This window comes from Netta rufina (genome assembly GCF_964035555.1).
Source record: "Netta rufina genome assembly, chromosome: 12".
Classification (NCBI taxonomy): Eukaryota; Metazoa; Chordata; class Aves; order Anseriformes; family Anatidae; genus Netta; species Netta rufina.
In genome coordinates, this window is record NC_140135.1 from 15,579,019 (window position 1) to 15,599,583 (window position 20,565).

A 20,565-nucleotide genomic window follows, 5' to 3' on the forward strand; every position below is an offset into this window, starting at 1 on the left:
GTGGTGTCCCAAGGGATGATGTCCCTGGTGATGTCCCTGGGGGTGGTGTCGCGGCGCGCCCACCAGGGGGTGCCTCCTGCCGGCGCCGCCCGCCAGATGGCGCCCTTGTGCCTGGGAAGGGCGGCGGGGCCCGACGGCGCGGCCGCAGGGGCTGCCCCGCGGGGAGGCGGCCGCCCCGACGGGCCCGCGGCCGCGCCGGTGGCCGCCGGCCCCGCTGCCCGGCCGGGCGCCAGCTCGCCGCCATCGACCCGCGGGCTCCCGAGGCGGTTTGCCGCAGGGCAGCGCCGGCACCCGGCCTCCCCCCAACCTTTTATTATTATTATTTTATTTTTTTACACCCTCCCCCCCCCCGAGGGGATCGGCTCGGCTGTGAGTTCACCGCTAAAAGCTTGGGGGCTGAGTCCGTGCCGGTGAGGCGGCACCGCGCAGCGGGACTCCGCGATCCCCGGTGAATTGCAAAAACCACCTCGCGGGGCGCTGCCCGTGCCACAGCCGCCGGGTCCCCCCCGCAGCGCTCCCGGGGGCCGTGCCGGCGGGACGGGGCGGCGCTGCCCCGCTCCCCGCTCGGGCTGCCCCGGCCTCGGCGGTGCGCGGGGTGCCCCCTGCCCGGCCCGGTGCCCGCCGGGCGCTCCTGATGCCGAGGGGGGCACCGGCGGTGGCCGCAGCCTCGCAGCCGGCGGGCGCGGAGCCGCGGGGCCCCGGCCCCGGCCCCGCTCCGCTCCCGGCCGCGCCGCTCCGCGGGCCCCGCCCTTAGCCCCGCCCCTCCGGCCGGCGGCGCGGCTCGGAGCGTCCCCATTGGTGGCGGCGCGCCGCGCAAGCCCCGCCCCCTCTCGCTCATTGGCTGCGGCGCGCCGCCGCCCGCCCCCGCGCCGCCCGCCCCCGCGCCGCCCGCCGGCGCTCCGGACTGCGGGCAGTGGCGTGCGGCCGCCGCAGCGAGCGCCGGCGGGAGCGGGCTCGGCGCTGCTCGGCTCGGCTCAGCACGGCACGGCTCGGCACGGCACGGCTCCCGCTCGCTCGCCGGCTCCCGCTGCCCCTCGCCATGCCCGGTCCATCCGCGGCGCCGCCGGCTCGGAGGCTTTAAGCGGGCGGCGTTGAGCGTGGGCGCGGGGGTACCGCCGCCTCCACTGCCCGCCTCGCTCCGCTCTGCTCCGCTCCGCTCCAGCCCGGCCCGGCGGGCGCTGCCCGCATGAGGGCGGCGGGCCCCTGAAGCCAGCGGCCGTCGGGGCGCGGCGCGGCGGCCGTCGGGGGCGGGCGCGGCGATGGGGGCTCTCCCGGCGCTGCTGGGGGCCGCCTTGCTGTGGGCCGGCGCCGGGGCCCTCGTCAACCTCAAGTACTCGGTGGAGGAGGAGCAGCGGGCCGGCACCGTGATCGCCAACGTCGCCAAGGACGCCCGGGACGCCGGTTTCGTGATAGACCCCCGGCAGCCCACCGCTTTCCGGGTGGTCTCCAACTCGGCCCCCCACCTGGTGGACATCAGCCCCGGGTCCGGGCTGCTGGTGACCAAGCAGAAGATCGACCGGGACCTGCTGTGCCGGCAGAGCCCCAAGTGCGTCATCTCGCTGGAGGTGATGTCCAGCTCCATGGAGATCTGCGTGATCAAGCTGGAGATCAAGGACCTCAACGACAACGCGCCCAGCTTCCCCACCGACCAGATCGAGCTGGAAATCTCCGAGACTGCCAGCCCCGGCACCCGGGTGCCGCTGGAGAGTGCCTACGACCCGGACTCGGGCAGCTTTGGTGTGCAGAGCTACGAGATCACCCCCAACGACCTCTTTGGGCTGGAGACCAAGACGCGGGGAGATGGGTCCCGCTTTGCCGAGCTCGTGGTGGAGAAGAGCCTGGACCGCGAGACCCAGTCCCACTACAGCTATGTGATCACGGCACTGGATGGTGGTGACCCGCCCAACTTCGGCACGGTGGAGCTCAGCATCCGCGTCATTGACTCCAATGACAACAACCCGCTCTTTGAGGAGCCGGCCTACACCGTCAGTGTGCCCGAAAACGCCCCGCTGGGTACGCCAGTCATCCGCCTCAACGCCTCTGACCCGGATGAGGGCACCAATGGCCAGGTGCTCTACTCTTTCCACAGCTACGTCTCTGAGCGAGCCCGGGAGCTCTTCCAGATTGACCCCCAGAGCGGTCTCATCACGGTCAGCGGTGCCATTGACTACGAGGAGGGTCATGTCTACGAGCTGGATGTGCAGGCCAAGGACTTGGGGCCTAACTCCATCCCTGCCCATTGCAAAGTGACCATCAGCGTGCAGGATGCAAATGACAACCCGCCCCTCATCAACCTGCTCTCTGTCAACAGCGAGCTGGTGGAGGTGAGCGAGAACGCCCCGCCGGGGTACGTCATCGCCCTGGTGCGGGTCTCGGATCGTGACTCCGGGGCCAACGGGCGGGTGCAATGCAAGCTCCTGGGCAACGTGCCTTTCCGGCTCCAGGAGTACGAGAGCTTCTCCACCATCCTGGTGGACGGGCGGCTAGACCGGGAGCAGAGGGACCAGTACAACCTCACCATCCAGGCCAAGGACAATGGTGTACCCTCTCTACAGGCCACCAAGTCCTTCACCGTCAAGATCACCGATGAGAACGACAACCATCCCCACTTCTCCAAGCCCTATTACCAGGTCATCGTGCAGGAGAACAACACCCCAGGGGCCTACCTCCTCTCAGTCTCTGCAAGGGACCCTGACCTGGGCCTCAACGGCAGCGTCTCCTATCAGATTGTGCCCTCCCAAGTCAGGGACATGCCTGTCTTCACCTATGTCTCCATCAACCCCAACTCTGGAGATATCTATGCTCTGAGGTCCTTCAATCATGAACAGACAAAGGCCTTCGAGTTCAAGGTCTTGGCAAAGGATGGAGGTAATCCCTCTCTGCAGAGCAATGCCACCGTCAGGGTGATTGTCCTGGATGTCAATGACAACACGCCCGTGATCACGGCCCCACCTCTGGTCAACGGGACTGCGGAGGTGTACATCCCCAGGAACGCGGGGGTCGGCTACTTGGTAACAGTGGTCAAGGCTGATGACTATGATGAGGGTGAAAATGGCAGACTTTCCTACGAAATGGTGGAAGGAGACAGAGGATTTTTTGAGATAGACCAGGTCAATGGAGAAATAAGGACCACCAGAGCCTTTGGGGAGAATGCAAAGACAGCCTACGAGCTGATTGTGGTGGCTCATGACCATGGAAAAACATCTCTGTCGGCTTCAGCCTTGATTTTGATATACCTGTCTCCGGCCCTCGATGCCCAGGAGTCCATAGGATCTGTTAACCTCTCCCTCATTTTCATTATTGCCCTGGGGTCTATTGCGGCCATTCTTTTTGTCACCATGATCTTCGTGGCAGTAAAGTGCAAAAGGGATAACAAGGAAATCAGGACCTATAACTGCAGGTAAAGAACATCTTTATTTCTCTGTGCCTGCCAGTATCTGCTTTGATTTTTGCGAGCACAGTTGCTTTTCCATTTGCTGTTGTGTACCGGGGGGCTTAAATTTGCTTTAGGAACAGAAGTGAGGCACTTGTCCCTCTCGGGAAAGCTCCTGAGAGGCTTTAAAACGTCCTTCTCCGGGAGACGGACGGAGACCCACCCGAGGTGCAGACGGCTGCGATCTCTCTCCGCGACAATCTGTTGCAGCAGGCGTTAGCTCCTGCACGCTGTGTCTGGAGAGATGAGCATGGGGCCGGCTCCCCCTGCTCCGTGCAGGAGGACCAGGGACACCCGTTCCCTGCGGACCGGGGGTGGCTGTGGGACCCACGTCCCGGCGGCCCCGGTGGGAGCACGGCCGTCACGGGGCGAGCAGCGGGGACCCACGGCCCTTCTTCTCCCCTCAAAAGAGCCATTGTGCATCCGTGGCGCGGATGCGGCTCTCGGCCACAGCTGAGAATGGGGGCCGAGGGAATAAACGCTCCCCCAGATCTGCCATCTCCCTTGGACGCGACGCTGGTGGAAACGGCACGGCCGGTTTGGCTCCGAGCGGTGGCTTTAGCAATTATTTTTACGGCGCTGCGTTATTTTGCCCTGGCCGACTGTGGGCTCCCGGTCCGAAACGCAGGAGGGCAGGTCATCCCTGCGCCCGGAGCCGGGCGGTGATGAAAGGCGAAGATGTGAAATGGAGCCCCTGAATATGTAACAGCCCCGCGATTATTGTCTCTCTTTTACTATTCTCTGTGTTACACAAGTTAGTAGACAAATGCTAACCACACATGAATATCAATCAGATGCCATAAAAGAGCAGCTGCAATGCCTCATAAATGGTTTAATCCTGTTACTAGTGAAATAGCCATGACTTCTCCATTCCTTCAGCACTGAGTCATTTCAGATGGGGGGAATGGAAATTAATTTTGCTCTACCTTTGAAACGTATCGTCGCCCCTGGCAATTTCGTAGTGCAGGGGGATGTGCAGTCTTTAAAGTTTTATTTACACAGAAATAATGCTGAAGAGTTCCACATTTTCACAACATAAAGTGTGTTTATAAGCCTTTTTGCATGATGGGGGAAAAATCATCTGCAAATAAAGCTTGCTCTGTGCTGTATTATGGGATGCCTAGCTTTAAACGAAAGATAATATACCAGATTTTTTGCCAGCTCGGCCCATTAAACAAGAATAGAAGCTGAATGTATAAAAATCAAGTTGTGGTGGTGCCCCTCACAGCTTCACGCATATGTATAAGCACTGGGTTTACTGTGATGGTTTAGGGATTAATGAAGTGCAGTTTAATTAAATAATTGGTCAATAGAGAAAGGACAGCAAAATGAATGCCTGCAGGAAATAATTGGGATCTCACATTGCCAAACTTAAACATTTAGGTAAACAAAACAATTAAAGCTTCATCAAGCATTGTTAGACGACTCAGCAGCATATAGATTGTTGGCACAACAGAAATCCCTGTCTTCCTCTGATTTATTTACGCACTCGGGGGAATGCACGGGCTGTTATCAGCGTGATTCTCATCAGGAGAAGTCAGCTGCAGAGGTAAAGAAGTAATAGACAGCAGTCCTTGTGGCCGTCAGGCACCCTCTCCCCATGTTCTGTGTGCATTTAGACTTACCATTTCCTTATTTTAAACGTTCTTCACAACAGCTGCTGGAGAGTCTTCATAAAACGTGTTAATTTATGAAGCACATAAGATTATATGAGAGAGCTGTTCGACTTGGTGGCATTTTCATGCTCAGACAATTAGCTTTGTGGAACAAGAATATTTGTCCAATATTTGCCTTTCTAGATAAATGGTATTATTTATTCATCCTGTTATTTCTTTTGCAGCTATTGGATTTCTTTTTCTTTCTCTCTCTCCATTTTTATTTTTTTTTTATTTAATGCTGTTATCATAATAAGAAGAGGGGCAAACTCCCAGCTTTCAATTGTGTTTCTGACTGTGGGTACAGCTTCCCTGGGAAATACTGAGCTGCCTAGCGCTGCGCGTGCACAAATGCATCAGTGGGGCATTGGCTGGGTTGCATTGGCCCCTATGGAAAGCAGCCACAGTCACTTTGAGCTGAGCATGCAGAGTTAACGGAAGGTGCAGTCATATTTTTTCGTTATGTTCTCTGTGGTGTTTTATGGTAACTTTTTTTCCTCCTGTGTTTTGTAGAAGGCAAACAAGGCACTTCATCAGTTGATTCTTTTGGCAGGTGGAAAGCAAAGAGGGGAAGAAAGGCAGAGAAAAACAAGCTTGCAGTAAAAAAAAAAAAAAAAAAAAAGAAAAAAAAACAGGTCAAAAAGGATCATTTCTCTTTGCAAAACACAGTTGTTGTTCTCGGATTTCTAGAAGACGAAAGCCTTTCCCAGCAGAAGGGTGTGTGTATGTCAGGGGGTGAATGAGGAATAGGTTACAGTTGGAAAAAAGATTTCAAGTTATCAGGTATTATCAAGAGATAGTCAAAATACGAGCACTTTGGATAAAACATTAATAAACAAACAGCCTTTGGAGTGTGAGAAAGTAGAGCTTGCCAGCTAGGGCTGCTCTGGGTTTGGTTTATTTACTGCTATGGAAAATGAACTGGGAAAAAATCCGCTATTCATTTTGAATTTTCATTACGGGGACCAAATTAAATCACTTTTAAAATCCTTATTACGCATGGAAATGAATGCAGGTACCCTTTTCAGTTCATGGATTTTAACATCTCCATTTTTCTCTTCTGCAGGCTGGACTTTACTTCTAGTAACTAAATATCAGCAATTATAAACACTAGAGAAAAGCAGAGGCATTTTCCCTTCCCTTTATTTTTCACGTTTGACCTAAAAACATTACACATGTGAAAATAAGCTAAAGACCATTCCGTGCCACGAGATCCCAAACGTGACGTAACGTGCATGACTAAGAAACCTACATGGAGATGGGGCCAAGCCCTCTGGGTTTCTGAGTGTTGTTTTTTTTTCAGGGGCAGAGTTTGGGATGCTCTCAGCTGTTCCATTTGCTTCTGTCCCTTAGAATCGCAGAGTACTCCTACGGGCATCAGAAGAAATCAAGCAAGAAGAAGAAAATCAGCAAGAACGATATCCGCCTGGTACCGCGGGATGTGGAAGAGACGGATAAAATGAACGTTGTGAGCTGCTCCTCTCTCACCTCATCCCTCAACTACTTCGACTACCACCAGCAGACCCTGCCGCTGGGCTGCCGCCGCTCCGAGAGCACCTTCCTCAACGTGGAGAGCCAGAACAACAGGAACGCTGGCTCCAACCACATCTACCACCACACCTTCGCGGGGCAGAGCCCCCAGCAGCCCGACCTCATCATCAATGGGATGCCGCTGCCTGAGGTGAGCGCCCGCCTGGCCTCGCGTGTGCCGGCGCCGCCGTCCCGGCCGGGCTGTGCGTGCTGCAGGAGCAACGGGGTGCTGAGCGGGGGGCTCGGGTGGGAGGGATGGGTGAGTGGGTGAGCACTTCTTGCGAGTTTGCCTGGTCCTGATAGGTGGTCGCGGGCGGGTGTTTCACCCCCTGGACACTGCAGAAGTCAGCAGTGGTGTTGGGGTGGTTGATGCTGGTATGGCATGGCTCTCTGTGAGCTCGAGCAGGCTGGGCTTGGTTGCTCTGTGAGCGGATTCTGAGTGTGTTGACTGTTACGTGGTCAGGAGTTTTTCAAGAGGTCTTTAGAAGTCTCTTTGGTGGCCATCACTCATCCCAGCAGCACGTCACGCTGGGGATGCAGGCGTGTGCCCAGCTGTGTCCCCTCACCATGCACACCAGCACTGGTGTGCTAGGGATGTGTGGTACCTGATGAAGGCAGGTGCGGGTGCTGCTGTGATCCACGCTGTCCTCATCAGGTTCTTCTAATTCATCGGCTTTCCTGTACATCACAGGCATCATTTAATGTTGCTTGTTTGTCTCTCTTTGAATTATTGTTTGGTATTAAGCAAAACAATCAAAGGTTTGTCATGTTTCCTTCTCTGAACGGAATAACAAAGCTGAAAAAACACCTAAAATATTTATGGCTTGCACTGTTTTGCGTTCGCTGTGCTGGTGTAAATGCAAAATGATGCTCCTGAAGACAGTGGAGCTGCTTCAGATTTATCCTTGCGCTATAGAGAGCAGAGCCCGGCCCGCTGCGAGAGTCTGCAGGGCTGCTGGAAGCGGTCGGTGCCTGCAGGCCTGATTTTGCAGCATACGTAGTACCGAAATGCTCCCCAAACCCTGGTATTTTAGCCTCCACTAAGGCTGCAGAGGCAGCTCCTGAGCGGTCACACAGCGGTGTCGGCATCGGCAGTTCAAGGCAGAGGTGCAGCTTTTAATTCCCCGGTGGCAGGGAGGCGGCTGCGTGGCTCCTCGTGGCAGCTGGTGGGCTTCAGCTCGCTCCCATGCCCCGAACCTCTCCTGTCCCAGCATTTTGGGCTCCTTGCTGTGTTACAAGGCTGCAGCTTGGGGCTGGCTGAGCCAGCACCTGGACCAGTGTCTGAGCATGGAGCCAACACCCATGGGTGAGCCCCCGTGTGCCTTCGGGGTCAGTGGTGGTGACAGGGTGCTGGTGCGGGGGGTTCGAGACCGTTTTGACTCCTGGTCTCGGTACAGAAGCTGTGATAGAGTTTCTTAGCAATAACTGGATGGAAATGGCCTGGATATAAGTGTTTGCAGATTCTACCTGAGAGTACCCAGCCATAGACCTTAGCAGGCTGTGGTGGGGAGAGGCAGGGACTTGCACACAAATCGGAGCGGTTTGGGTTAAGCATGTCTCCGGCCAAACGCAGCAGAAGAGCTGCTCCTGGAGCCGCCTGCTCCCTGGGAACCATCGTTTGGGGATTCCCACTGATGCTCCGGTGTGCTTCTTGCTGAGCGATGCCTTGGGTTCGGGATGTGCTGCCGCTGGGATGATGAGCCAGGGTGATGTGGTGCTCCAGAGCCCCTGCCCTGTGCACGCCCCGACTGCAGGGCCGGGGCACTTGTGGAGGGGAACGCTTCCCTTTCCCTCTGCCTCCAGCTTGCCCCTTCCTTCTCCCAGCCCATTTGAGGCAGGATGTGAAGTGCTGATACCTGGCCTGGAGAAGTGAATTCGTCTCTCCTAACGAGTGCCTCGCTTTGCTGCCCTGGAGTGTCAGCTAGAAATGTGCCCTCCGGCAGCTCTGCGAGCACACAGGAGGGCAGCTGAAGGCCTCCCAGCTCGGCCCAAAGACCGGCTCCCTCCACACTGGGTGCTCTTGTGGAGCCTGGTCCCAGCCCCGGTGGATAACAGAGAGGGGTTCCCGTGGCTCTGATGGTGTGGAGCAAATCTGGGGCACGGCAGCCTCCTGCGAGATGGCATGTAGGGGCCATGGGCTCGCTCTGGGGATACTGTACAAAAGGGCAGGGTTGGGGTGAGAGGAAGAGAAATCCCAAGTGGAAGCTGATGGGATGTTTATTTCAGGGAAGGATTATTATTTTCTTTATTTTTTTTTTGTTTGGAAATCCCCTGTGGTACATTTCCAGCTGTTGCAAGGGCAGTTATCCCGTTGGTGTTGTGGATGCAACCAGCTCCTAAAAACCCGAGTGCCCCCTGAGGGTGAGGCTGCCTGGTGCCCAGGGCAGCCTCGGGAGGCTCAGCAGTGAGCACAGTGACCACCCTGTCCCACCATGCAGGGTGACACAAAAACTGCCAAAGGTAGCCCCGAAGGCAGATGGGGGCTGTTGAGTGCCACCACCATCTTGGGTGCAGCCTGCAGAGGCTCCTCCAGGCTTGCAGCACCTGCTCAGGTGTGCCCAAAGCACACGTCCACCTCTTCTGCAGGAGCTGGCCTGGGTCCTCGGGCACCTTCCCGCAATCCCACTGCCCAAATCCTCCTGCTTCTGCCGTTGGAGCATTGCCTCCATGCGTCCACACTGCTCTGTCATTTGGGTAGCGGTTGCTACTCACTGTAATTATATCCTTGGGAAGCATGCTAGTGGTGCACACCTCCAGGTGCAGATGATTTAATAAATACAAAGCCGGCCCGAGTGCAGAGTTTCCAGAGCCTCCAGGAAGGCAGCAAGCGATTAGCTTCCCCCGTCAGAGCCAAGTCGTTCCCCGCAGCGCCTTCGGTAGGACTTTGTCGGGGCTGGTTGGAAGTGCCTCCGGTGACAAGGCGGCCGCCGCATCCCCCGGGAGCCTTTAATAGGTGTCAGTGTCAGGGAGATAGCGCTGACGCTCCACCTAGGAGTGACTTCTCCTCCCGCGCTGATGGGAAGGCAAAGCATCGCTTGATAAAAGATAAAATACAGAGGTAAACATGTAGCTGGCGGTGTCAGTTAGCATATGATGCTCGTGTCTGCAAGTAAGTGATTGCCTCTGAAAACGAGCACCGTCCTCGCAGAGGCTGGCTTTGCGTTGGCTTGATATGTAGCTGGTCTTTAATGTGAGGCTCATTTACTTTAACAGTCAGGAACCTTGAAATAAAAGTCCCCGAGGACGGGCTGTTTGCGGAGCGAGCTGCTCTTCGGGAGACGTCTCCTGCGCCGTGGCAGTGGGACGCGCGGTGGCAGGGCCGTGGCCACACCGTGCCAGTGATAATTGGATTCGTCTCTGCTCCCGTGTTCCTCCTCTGAATCCAGAAAGGATTAAACAGCCGCAGATTTCGGCCTGGCTCCGAGGACACAAAAAAGCACGGGACGACCCTCGAACAGCTTTCCCCTTTTGGGCTGCGCGGTGCCAGGGCTGCCAGGAGGATGTGAGGAGCTGGCGTGGGACGTCCCGGTGCCAGCAGCCCTACGTGGGCTCGGCTGGGGCTGGACAAGGTGCTTGAGCATCTCCTCGGCCACAGGCGGTGGTGGAGGCACCGAGTGCTCCCCAGAGCACGGCTGGCAGCACGGGCCTTGGCCCCAGTTTGTGTCTCATTTTTTGCTGCAGCACGGAGAGCAGCAGGCGGGGAGCTGAGAGGGCACTGCCGGGCAGGGCTTTTGCTGCTGCTGAGTGTTTTTCTCTTCCTGCTGAGCCCGAGGAGAAGTCAGCTTTGAAACCGAAAGGGCTTGTTGTCGGGTTTTGCATGCATATTGCTGGGAGTTGTATACCAGGAGATTAAAAATCAAAATTAATAGGAGCCATTAGGCGGCTTCCTCGATAAAAATGCACGTTGCATTGGGGTGGTGCGGAGAGCGGTCTGAATGCAGAGCGTTTTAGGATCCCCGGGACACAATTTGCATGCAGAACGGCCACCCTTGGGTAACACTTGCATGCCCAGATTTCGACTTGAAAAGAAAGCGGTGTGTGTGCAACAGCTGCACCGTGCTGCCGCAGCCGGTCCCACACCCCACTTTTCTCTCAGAGGGCACCGCTTCGGGAAACACCACCCTAGTGTCGGGGGCTGCCCCAGCTTGGGGAGCATCCCACAGGCATGGAGAGCATCCCACAAGCACGGCGTGATCCCCCTGCTCCACGTGGTCCCCTGGGGGTCGCAAATGCCCTGTGGTGTGTGGGTGCCGCCAGGTTGCGGCCGCTGCCTCCTGCGCTGGCAGCCACCGGCAGTAAGATGGGGAATTACTGGTTTTAGTGGTAATCCTGGCCTAATCCCCCAACCTCGATACACTCCTGCATAATCCTCACTCACACTGATTTCGCCCGGGCTCCCTGTAGCAGTAGGGATTATTTGAGTGAGCAACAGTTGCAGGATAAGGCCCCGGTGGTTTCAGATATGCTTTTTACTACCTGGAAAGCGTTCTCCTCACCATAGGAAATGGTTTTCTAAGCACAATAGAGCAATTTTCGTTTCAGGCAGCACAGGCAGTTTTTGCTCTGGCTATCTCGCAGTGTTAACTAAAGCACATTTCGACAACATACAAAGATTTTTGTTTTGTAAGAAATGAAATCAGCGTGGCTGTTCCTCTTTCTCTGTCATTTCTCTACTTGTCAATTCTTTCTTCCCCTCCAGCTTATCCTCCTCTTCTCTGCTAGCCTTAAAAAGCCCCAAAAGTGTCTGTTATAATCACATTTTGTGTGTTACAACCAGAATGAATGTACTCACTTTAATATGCTCGGTTTGAGGAAATCAGTTTCTGTCTGGTATAACAGACAATTTGTTATAAACCATGCCATTTATAAGTGAAGGGCCTTGCTTTAGTGTAACACTAGGGAAACGTCATGATACATAATTGGAAGGGATTTGGCTTGCTTCTCAGTAATACTGTGTGTAGAACGAAAGAAAAAAAAGAGATAATTTCCGACCCGGAGAAAGTTTGCAGCGTTGAGACATGCCAGACTGTTGAAATAAGGCTTATTTTAAGTAGAGATAATAATTAAAGCATTATCAGCAATGATGTTCAACTAGTCGGAAGATTGCCTTCGCAGCAAACGTTGCCAGTCTTGTTTTCTCCTTGGGAGGTCACTGTAACTCAGCACTTTTTTTGGTCTCTGATTTGCACCGAGATGTGCAAGCACGGGTCACGTCTCTAATTAGCACGTCTGCCTTCTCGCGCGTGAGCATCTCTGTCTGGTAGCTAACGGCAGCCTTTCTTCTCCAGGAGCCCGGTGAAGGCCGGGGATGCTTTCAGCTTGAGCCTGCCGCTCTTTTTCCCCTCTCTGGTGCTGGGGGTAGCCAAGAGCTGCCCGGGTTTCACCAAGAAACTGCAGGACAGCTCTGGCGATCCTTGCAGGTGGTGGCGGGGCAGGTGGCGGGTGGCTGGTGGCACCCGCGGCTGTCCCCGCCGGGTCTCCGCAGTGCCATGATGTGGGGGCACCCAGTGCCACCACCCCCATGGCACCTTCGGACGGGCACCCAGAAGCTCCCAAGAGCTCGTGGTGGCCACCGGGGAGGTGTCGGGGTGTCGTGGACACCGTGCGTCGTCGGCGCTCCCTGACCTCTCACAGCTCAGGGGTGATGCAGTGGAAACGAGCGGAGTCTTATTCCGCTCTGAGGTCAGCCGATCCGAATTATGCATCTTCCGTAATCGCTTCCAGCTCTCCGTGTTGAAAAATTTGCCTGAATACCTTGCAACAGAGATAAATGCCCCAGCTCCCATTCATGTTGAACAAGGGCTTGCACTGGCTGCACGCTTCCCGCACCAGGTCTCCAGCAAGCATTGGCTTCAGCACGGCTCTGCTCCTGCACCGGGGGCACCGCGTGGGACTGGGGGCATTTGCCGTGGGGTCCATGGGGAAATGGGGTCAGGGCATGGTGTGGTGCCAGTAGCTGTGTGTGAAAGCCAAGCTCCTCTCCTCTGATGCCAGGACCCAGAGCGCTCAGAATGGAAGTGCTTTTGTCATCGTATTTCCATACTAGAGATGGTTTGTTTTATCTTAGGTGCTATACGCTATGTATCTGTGTAAGTATGTGAAGTGTACAGATTTAAATATTGTACATAATTATGTAAATAACTATCTATTTTGTCATATAGCTATATATATATATATACACCATTTTTTTCTATGCTATTTGTTTGGGTGTTATGATTCACTTTTACCAAAAGTGTAGCAGCTCAGCTCGTTTGGCTGCTAGTAATTTTGAATTGGCTGCATATTTCTGATGCATAACTTTTACTTGTTGAGTCTGTAAAAAAAGGTCCTGTGAGTATACTTACATGGTAGATAAGACTTTTCCCTTAAATTAGAAAAGACTTACAGTAAGTAATTATATCGAAAGGGTGGTCTTGCACGCTATTTATAGCCTTATGTATAGTAGCTTCCAAATTAGCTCTTGTTGTATTGAGCGACATGAACTCTGTGGTTTCTTTCTGTAATTTATTTTGCATAAAGCACATGCATGCAAAGGAATATTTGAGGCCAGGCGCGCATCTCCTTTGGGTAACCTCACGCACATCTGCTCGGCTCCTTGAAGAGCTGTATTTGTCAGCTGCCACCTCCTGAAGCCCCTCCTGAGGGGCTGGAGTTGCAGAAAGCCCTCAGCCAGGTGCCCTTCCAGGCCCTCTCTCCTGCCTTCAGCCAGATGTGCCCTGGATATACGGAGCTGGGCTTGTCCCCGGAGGGCTCCCTTCTCCTGCCCCGCTGCTGCAGGGCCGTGCCTCCTGCCTCCCCCGGGAACTACCCAGACACAGCTCTGAGCCCCTCCAGGGATGAGGCTTCTCCTCTGGGAAATTATTCCGCGGTTGCACGGGGACGGTCAGTAGTGGTTTCTGCCCTTCCGATTTGTCCTGATGATCAGCCAATGTATTTCGGCTTGGGAATTCACTCCGGTGCTGCCTGCTTTGCCTTCCAAACCCAAAGGGCGAAATGTTGCTGAAATGTTGCTTCGCTGCAGGGCCGGTGATGCTGCTCGGCGATGTCGTAGGTCTTGCGATTCCCTTTGCCCCTTACTGTGACACAACAACTTGCAGCACAACGCATCTCAGGCCCCCGAGCATCGCATTGTCAGTGTCATGTTGGGATGGAGCTGCTTTCAATACAATGGAGCATCCCAGTGGCAAAAGTGCTTTTCCACCTTCTAACCCTCCCTTTCTTTCTTCCTGCCTTCTCCTGGAGGCATTGGTGCTGCCCTTAAAGGTTCATATCTATATTTTTATATATATAAAGTACAGGGTGTCAGCAGCCGTGCCAGCTACTGCTGCCCGGCCAGGTTGCATATGGGGCTGTGCACAGCCTCGCTTAAATAAATGATTAGATATTGTTCCCAGCAGAGGCTATAGTTGAGTTCCAATCATTTTCTGTTAATTAAAATACAGGATGGTCTTATTTGTAGCATAAATAGTTGTAATCTGTGTGCTTATAAGTGTAATTATAATTCAAATTAGAGCGTGCTCGGCATTCGCGGTGTGCGGGGTGCTCTCCACGAAGCGCTGCCCTCACCGACAGGGTGCAGGGCTGCTGGGCACAGACCATGTCCTTGATCCCTTCTGGTGCCAGCTCCCAGCCAGCCTCCTGCCTTCCCCAGGAGCATCTCCAGGCCTCAGCAAGGAGACACTGAAGCCGACGTCCCCAGCCACACTTTGGGCCAAATTTTGCTGTTCCTGTTTGGGCAACGCTTGCATGTGGCACTGGTTGGAAGATGAGCTGGAGAGAAGGCTGCAGTGTCATCACTTCAGTGTCTCGGTCTGGCTTCCAGTCTAAATTTGGAGTGAAGTAATGGCTTGTGTCAGCTGGACAAGTGATTATTACCTAGCCTGGAAGTGAGTCCCTGTTTAACCCAGCATCACAGCTGGTTCCCATCCCCTCCACAGGCTGGCAAAGGCTCTGAGGCAGCCGTGGAGCCGCACGCATCCCGTGTCGCGCTCCCTGTGCTCGACGGCTCGCCCCGCGCCCTCCGATGGAAGCGCTCAGCACGGCGAGGTGATCCCCAGCAAGGCTCCCTCATTAAGCACGATAAATACTGCCTGGCATCGAGAGCAGGCTGTGTCTGCCGGAGCTGCGCAGACCAGGTCTTTGTCTCCACGTCCCGTTGGCCACAGGAGATCTGGACGGGAATCCTTCGTCGTTCTCACGGGGATGTGGAGCTTGTCGGATTACACCATCTTTTGTAAAGGCAGGTGTATGCCACAGGGCAGGTTTTAAAATTCCTGTGTTGGTGGATTGCATTAACCCATACTAAGTCAGGTATGTAAAATTCCATTAAGCAAAAACCCTCTGGCATTTTCTCACCAGTGCTAGAGATCTGCGGGCTATGCTAATGTTGTGCGTTTGCTCATCTATTAGTAGGATGATGGTTTTAAAATAATAACATTTATCTTTGGCAGCGGACCTACAATAGTGCATGCAGAGTACAATTTTGTGAAAGGCTCTGCAGATGTTGCCTCATTCAATCTGGGTCAAAAGGAGTGCTTAGAATCATAAAGGTTAGAAAGAGATCAAATAATTCTGCGTTTTTATTGCTGAATAATGTACTTGGAAAATATCATTCACCATTATTAGACTAAGTGAGTACAGAAAACACAGGACTCGATAGTCATTTCTCACTATTGGCTGATTTTACTGTTTTTATAATGTAGCTAAATTCCCTGCTATTGATTCCAGCATCGATTATCGATCTGGAAATCTAAATGTATGCAGTGGTGTGAGCACACAGGAGTTTAACAATTGCAGAATTAGGTTTTTGCCTCTTCCTGCAGCGTTTGGTGCGGGCAGCGCACCGGCAGAGCAGATTAATGGCACTTTTTGGGAGCTGTCTGTGTTTTGCGGTGATGTATAGGGCCCAGCGGCTTGCATGCCTGGATGATATAGGTGGTGTGTGGATGTTGAGCAGCGCTGGACAGTCTCATGGAAAATAACCAGGCTGGTGTTGCAGCGCTCGGATGTTGCTCTTCTGAATGGGGATGAAACACTAATGAAGGAGAAAAGCCAGAGAAGCACCCATTTTATGCGTGTTCTTTCCATGCATCAGAGCTCGTGCAAACTCTGTCTGGCAAACCCGGCGCCCCGGTGGGTGGGAGGCTGTCAGCCTCCCGGGTTCGGGACTCACCTGCCTCCACTCACCTGCTCCCTCCCCAGCTCGTTGTCGTCAGATTCACATCTGGATGCTCTCCATGGACCCAGCTTCGGTGACATTTACTAAACAAAATCGCATGGCTGTTGGCTCAAAACCAGCATCCAGACCTGCCTGCCCAGCAAAAGGCTTTTCCAAGAGTTTGCGGACAGTTCCTCTCTGGTCCTGCTTCCTTCTTGCCCTGCACTGGTGGTGTCCTACCTTTGGGGGGTAATAGGGCATTTTGGCTGAGGTGCGCCCCTGGGCTGTGGCCCGCATAGCCTGCAATGAAGTCCTGTGTTTGAAACGAGTTTTGGAGTATGTTCCTCTCTTGTTCTCCACAGTTAGATGTTGTCAGCATTAATATGCCATTAACACATGCTCGTTAGGAGGAGAATGATTATACCCTGCAGAATATGGGGGAAACCTTCATTAGGCACTAACATATTGAACCAAGCTGCAGACTTCACATGGGAAAACTCAGGGAAGGTTCTGCTCGGCATCAGGTTTCTGTAATTTCTCCTCGTCACTCTGACAAAAGCCCCTTGTTTTCTAGCACGTGCTTTTGGCTGCGAGCGATGAGCGCAGCGAGCCGGGCCACAGCCTGTAGCACCAAGATCCTTCTGGGGACCCGACTTCTGTCCTCCCCCAAAAGGAAGACGTGCTAACTGGGCTTCAGTTTGGCAGGCGAGGACTCGGCCCCTCTCCCCTGGGCTGTGCTGGCTCCTGGGGTTAACGCGATGAAAACCCATGCAGCGCTTGGAGATGCTCAGGGAACAGATTTGTTGAGAGCCGAGGTGTCATTTCTGCATATTTGCTTTTCACACCATAACGGCACTTGAAGCGCTCGCCTGGCCTTGCTGCCTGCAGTCTGGAGGCATAACCTGCCACGTGTGACAGGGCGATCGCTCGCCCCGCTGATGGTGGCAGTGAGCGCGGCGGCGGCTTTGAGGTGTGTGCGCGGTGCTCTCCTCTGGTGCCCATGAGTTCATGTAGGAGGACGGTGCTGCAGCAGGCGAACACTTGAAGATGAAGACCCTCTTTGCATGCACGTGTCCCTTGAGGTAGGTAACAAGGGATGGTCGATAAAGCTCGTAGGTGGCATTTAATCAGAATTTTTCCCGAAGGGGGCGATTTCACAGATCTCCGTGGAGCTGACATCTATCCTGCATTGTCTGTGAGCTCGCTGCCTCTGTCCCTACCCCATCCGTATTGGATACTTCTGCCATTTTGGCAGTAGGGCCCTAAAATTGCCTCTGACCCCGTCACTTTAGCCCGCTCCCCTCTGCCTGCTGTGCGTGCTGCCGCCCCATCACGTCTGGCCACGTAGGAAGCGCGGCTGTGTACGTTCGCTGGGCGCCGGTGACTCATGTAATCACCATGCGAAACGCATCATTCATAAACTGTTTAGCGCGACCTTTTGTACAGTAGCACTAATTATTATTATCACAGAAGCCCAGTAAACTAGACTAGCAATTATCAGGGATTTATTTGAATGGACAGCTAAGCTATTCTTGGCAAGTTAGTCAAAGCAGTTGTCATGACAGCTACACAAATGTGTCTTATGAATTGGGTTAATTAGGGTAATTAATAACTGTTGTTTTGCCCTTTTTAACAAGGTATTGCCTAGACACTATCAAAAAATAGCAATTGTACCTAGCAGATGTATTCTTCTAGCAGCAACCTTCAAATCACAAAACCAAAGCAGTAAATATCTTGGGCTGTCATTTTGGAAGGAAAAGCGTGCAAAACAAGAGAGCGAAAGGGTGCATTGTAATCCTTCTGCTGAGCTTCCAGTGCTGCGTGGTGCTGCGTGCAGCTTGGTCAGCGTCATTATTGGTATTACTATTATTATTGATTTCAGTTCCGTGCAGACAAATGCTTTTGTGGACGGAGAGGGCAGCACCGAGGTGCTCTGACCCAGCGGCCATCAGAGCAGGCTCTAAGTGGCAGAACTCGCAGCCAGTTTTAAAGCCATTTTAAATGACCGTGAATTATTGTTGTTTTGCTCGTGTGTCACTTATGCCTCATCAGGATGGCTGTCTCGTGCCAAATCTCCAAGTTCTCGCGCAGGCACAGCATCTGTTTCTTTCAAAACAAGTGTTTTGCTGAATAAATGATTTTGGTTTTGTCATTGTTGTTGCTGATACCAAGTGATGGCAGTAACCAGCGCTGCTGGTAATGAAGTGGCAGCAAAAAGCCTGAAAAGGAAAAAAAAAAAAAGAGCACCCAGTGAATAAATTGCACCCTGGACATCACCGGCTGCCTCGTGTGGCCTTTGTCAGCATTAGTGCCAGGCCATGAGGTGTTTGGGAAGGAGCCTGTGGCATTCTCCTGCTGGCTGGGGTGGTGGGAGGGAGCTGCCAGGCAGGTGGGCAGCGTTCAGCGCGTTCTGGTGTTCCTCAGACTTGTGCTGCTGTGGTTATAATTAGCAGTGCCACAGCTTGTGCAGCTGCAAGTACAGCTGCTGGGAAACGGCAGGCACAGGTAGCTGAGTGTCACCGGCCACCCTCTGTCTGGGCTCCCTGTCCTTGCACTCTTCCTTCATGCTGCCAGCAGGGCCCTGTCCCACGCTGGTGGTGGTCCCCAGCCCGTGCTCTCTGCTTGCCTGGAGGATTTGATGCTGGTTGTTAAAAATGACCCAAGATGACAGACGAGATTCAGGAATATTATGTAAACTTTGCAAGAAAATGACCTGAATCCATGACTGAAGGCTCTGAGCGGTTCTCCAGCTGCAAAGAGTCTTCTCTATTTTTATCACCTCTGGGTTTTCAAAGCCCTCTTTTAACTAAAGCTTATTTGCTAATATGCATCTTATAAAAATAAAAGAATTTAAAAAAAAAATGAAGAAGGAAAGGGAAAAAATCCCAAAGAAAAACACCTCTATATAGAAGGTAGGGTTTTAATGAAGAAATATTTTACACCATTCTCCTACAACCTTAGGGCTAATAGCCTGGAACTGGTACTTTGGCTCCTTAAAAAGCCCAACAAGACAAGCCAATTACGGCCTCTGAAACATTTTTATTTTTAGTTCCTTGTAATAGCAATTCATCCTCGGCTATGGTACATTAACTGGAAGGAACAAGAAGTAGTAAGGTTTTGGCATCTTTGTAATAACTAACGGGCTGTGTTTACTGGCGTGTTCGTAGTGCTGGGTGTATTTCCCCCTCCGTGGGGACAGAGCGGGATGGGGAAGGCGATGTGGGATGTGCTGGGGACTTGTCTCTCTGCACAGCCAGCAGGATCCTGCCGAGCTCCCCTGGCCAGGGTGGGCATCGCTGATCCTTTCCCATTGGGAAACGCAAAGAGAGGATGCAAGCACCTGCTGGTGTGGTTCAGCTCAGGTTTATCATCCTCTGTCATCGGGGGATTTCAGCTGAAGCTGGGCTGCCACAACGATCGCGCTCCCAAAACGGAGCTGGCGGCTGCGGCTGACGCCCTCAGTATTTTTAACTCGTCTGCAATGATTTTTTGGTTTTTCTTTCGCAGTGACATATCTATGATTTCTCCTGTTCCTTACACAAGGTACTGTTCTGGCCTGCCACTCCAGAAGGTGACTGACAGGGAGTTTTATTTAGCTCCAGCAATGGGAACGTTTGAAAAAAGGGTTCCTCTGTTATATTTGTTTTCATTCCTAATGGAAGGAGGCAGGCAAAGGACAGTTCTGAAAGGTTTTTTAACAAATCTGTAAGTCATGCCCCATTACCCTAGGGCTGCTGATTAGATCCAGATTGTTTCTTGCACTACTTAGAGAGGGGTGCAGTCCACGGTGGAAGCTGCATCCATATATCCATTACACAGCTGCGAGTCGCAGGCCCAGGTGATGTGAAGAGCCTGCCATTAAGTTTATCGGCTGTTATATCCCTGTAGGGTATCGGCTTGTGGCAGGCTGTGCCCCATGGGGCCGTTGGGAGGGCACATGCAGCCTGTCTGGGGGGGAGTGTTGCCCCCTGCCCCTTGCTTTTGGGGGTTCCTGTGCCCCAAAAGCCACTTGGGGTCTTCTGGTGGCAGACAGGGCATCGCCAACCTGCTGGCCAGTCTCATTCCAGCTGAGGCATTTGTTTGCTCTCGCCTACAAAATATACCTCCCTTTTGGGTCAATATTTTGCTTTTCCTTTGGTTTTGTGGTGCTGGTGCCAGACGGCTGGCCCCCGGCGCGGCGGTGGCTGCTGGAGGGACGCCTGTGTGTGCTGGCCTCTAAAGAGCTTTTGGATTGTAGGTGCCATCTGAATAGAAGGAGTTTTATTGTTGCATTTTTGCTCTCCATAACGATACTGTAGATTTCTGATATGTTGACAAATTCAAACGGGTGATATTATTTGTGGCTTTCAGGAGTGTAATTATGGCTTCATTGTGTGTCATCGCTCTCAGGATTCAATCTGGGTTTTTAATCCCACACCCTTTTTAAAATCGCATCACAGCAGCTCCTTTACTCTTGCCTCCGATCCATTTTCAGACAAAAATGAGAAAGCCTGTGTATATTTGGGGAGGGGACGGGAGTTCAGAGCGGATTAGTGGGTACGGCAGCGCCGTAATGCAATCTGTTTTGATACTTTTGCTCATTTCTGATGAGCAGGGTGATGCTAAAGGCTGAACTCTCCCAGTGATTTTTCTGAAATGCTTTTTATTTTATCAGGAGAAAATGGAGGCTGGACTCAGTTCCTTCAGTGTTTAATAATGTCCATCAGAACCAAACGCTCTTTATTTAAGCTGCAGTAGTAATTAGAGGGTTGGTGGTGTTAAGCAGCCATGGAGTCTGGCTCTGAGGAATG

The 20,565-nt window shown here is 53.2% G+C and overlaps 1 protein-coding gene across 2 annotated transcripts in view; it reads left to right on the forward strand.

The window, feature by feature from the left end:
* Positions 1-1,259: 1,259 nt before the first annotated feature.
* PCDH19 (protocadherin 19) overlaps positions 1,260-20,565 on the forward strand; it is a gene marked incomplete at its 5' end in the record, with an annotated part of 53,108 nt that continues 33,802 nt past the window's right edge. For both annotated transcript variants that reach the window (XM_084293811.1, XM_084293810.1), the window contains 2 exons: positions 1,260-3,400; positions 6,442-6,769. In XM_084293811.1, the coding sequence (XP_084149937.1) occupies positions 1,260-3,400; positions 6,442-6,769 (2,469 nt within the window). The remainder of the gene's footprint in view (positions 3,401-6,441; positions 6,770-20,565) is intronic.